Source organism: Penaeus monodon, chromosome 22, assembly GCF_015228065.2.
Source record: "Penaeus monodon isolate SGIC_2016 chromosome 22, NSTDA_Pmon_1, whole genome shotgun sequence".
In the NCBI taxonomy this organism is placed as follows: Eukaryota; Metazoa; Arthropoda; class Malacostraca; order Decapoda; family Penaeidae; genus Penaeus; species Penaeus monodon.
This window is the reverse complement of record NC_051407.1, coordinates 1,456,444-1,457,128: the sequence shown is the minus strand read 5'-3', so window position 1 is coordinate 1,457,128 and position 685 is coordinate 1,456,444. Positions and strand designations below refer to the sequence as shown.

The following is a 685-nucleotide window of genomic DNA, read 5'->3' as shown; positions in this document are numbered from 1 at the left end:
TGTTGAATGCTTAAACAAGAATTCCTTTCAAACCAAAGGAAAAGAGTCTCGGGTAGACTTCTAATGCAAATAGGAGAAGGGTGGGTGTATTAGGAAACGACGGAGCTTAAAGGTAAATGTTCCGAGGGGAAGGTTGAAATAGATATAGGGAAAGGTGGGAGGGCAGGTGAACGCTCGAGGGAAATTGAAACAGAATAGGTGAAGGTTCGGTGGAGAGATAGAAAGGCGAATGTTTTATAAGCAAATAGAATGTTGGGTGGATGTATTTTTTTTAGTGAAGTGAGTACGAGTATAAACCTAAATAGACTTAGAATGTAGAGTGATTCTCTTCAAGAATGAATGTCACACAAATACTTATGAGCAAATTAGTTAGATACACGTAGGGGAAGAGAGGATATAAGAAAATTAAAATATATAGTGAAGGTTTTAAATCAGAGAAAATGAAGAAAGATTATGAAGAAGCCTTCAGAAAAACGGATGTGAACGTCCTCAAGAAAATAATCGCGAAAGAACTTTGACAAAATTGGCACAGTAATAACACGTAATCACATCACGCATTACCCACATCAACCTCTGCACCGAAGGACATGGCAGCTCTCATGTTGCAACATACGTAGACCAGCGCTGTTTTGTGCATTGGCTGCTCTGTGCCATGGGGGTCGGACCGTGCCATTATTTTCACATT

The 685-nt window shown here is 39.7% G+C and overlaps 1 protein-coding gene across 1 annotated transcript in view; it reads right to left on the bottom strand.

The window, feature by feature from the left end:
• The window catches only part of LOC119587632, a 16,560-nt gene extending 15,887 nt beyond the window's left edge, over window positions 1–673 (bottom strand). The window contains exon 1 of the mRNA XM_037936336.1: window positions 566–673. Within this exon, the coding sequence (XP_037792264.1) occupies window positions 566–673 (108 nt within the window). The remainder of the gene's footprint in view (window positions 1–565) is intronic.
• Between the last annotated feature and the right edge of the window lie 12 nt (window positions 674–685).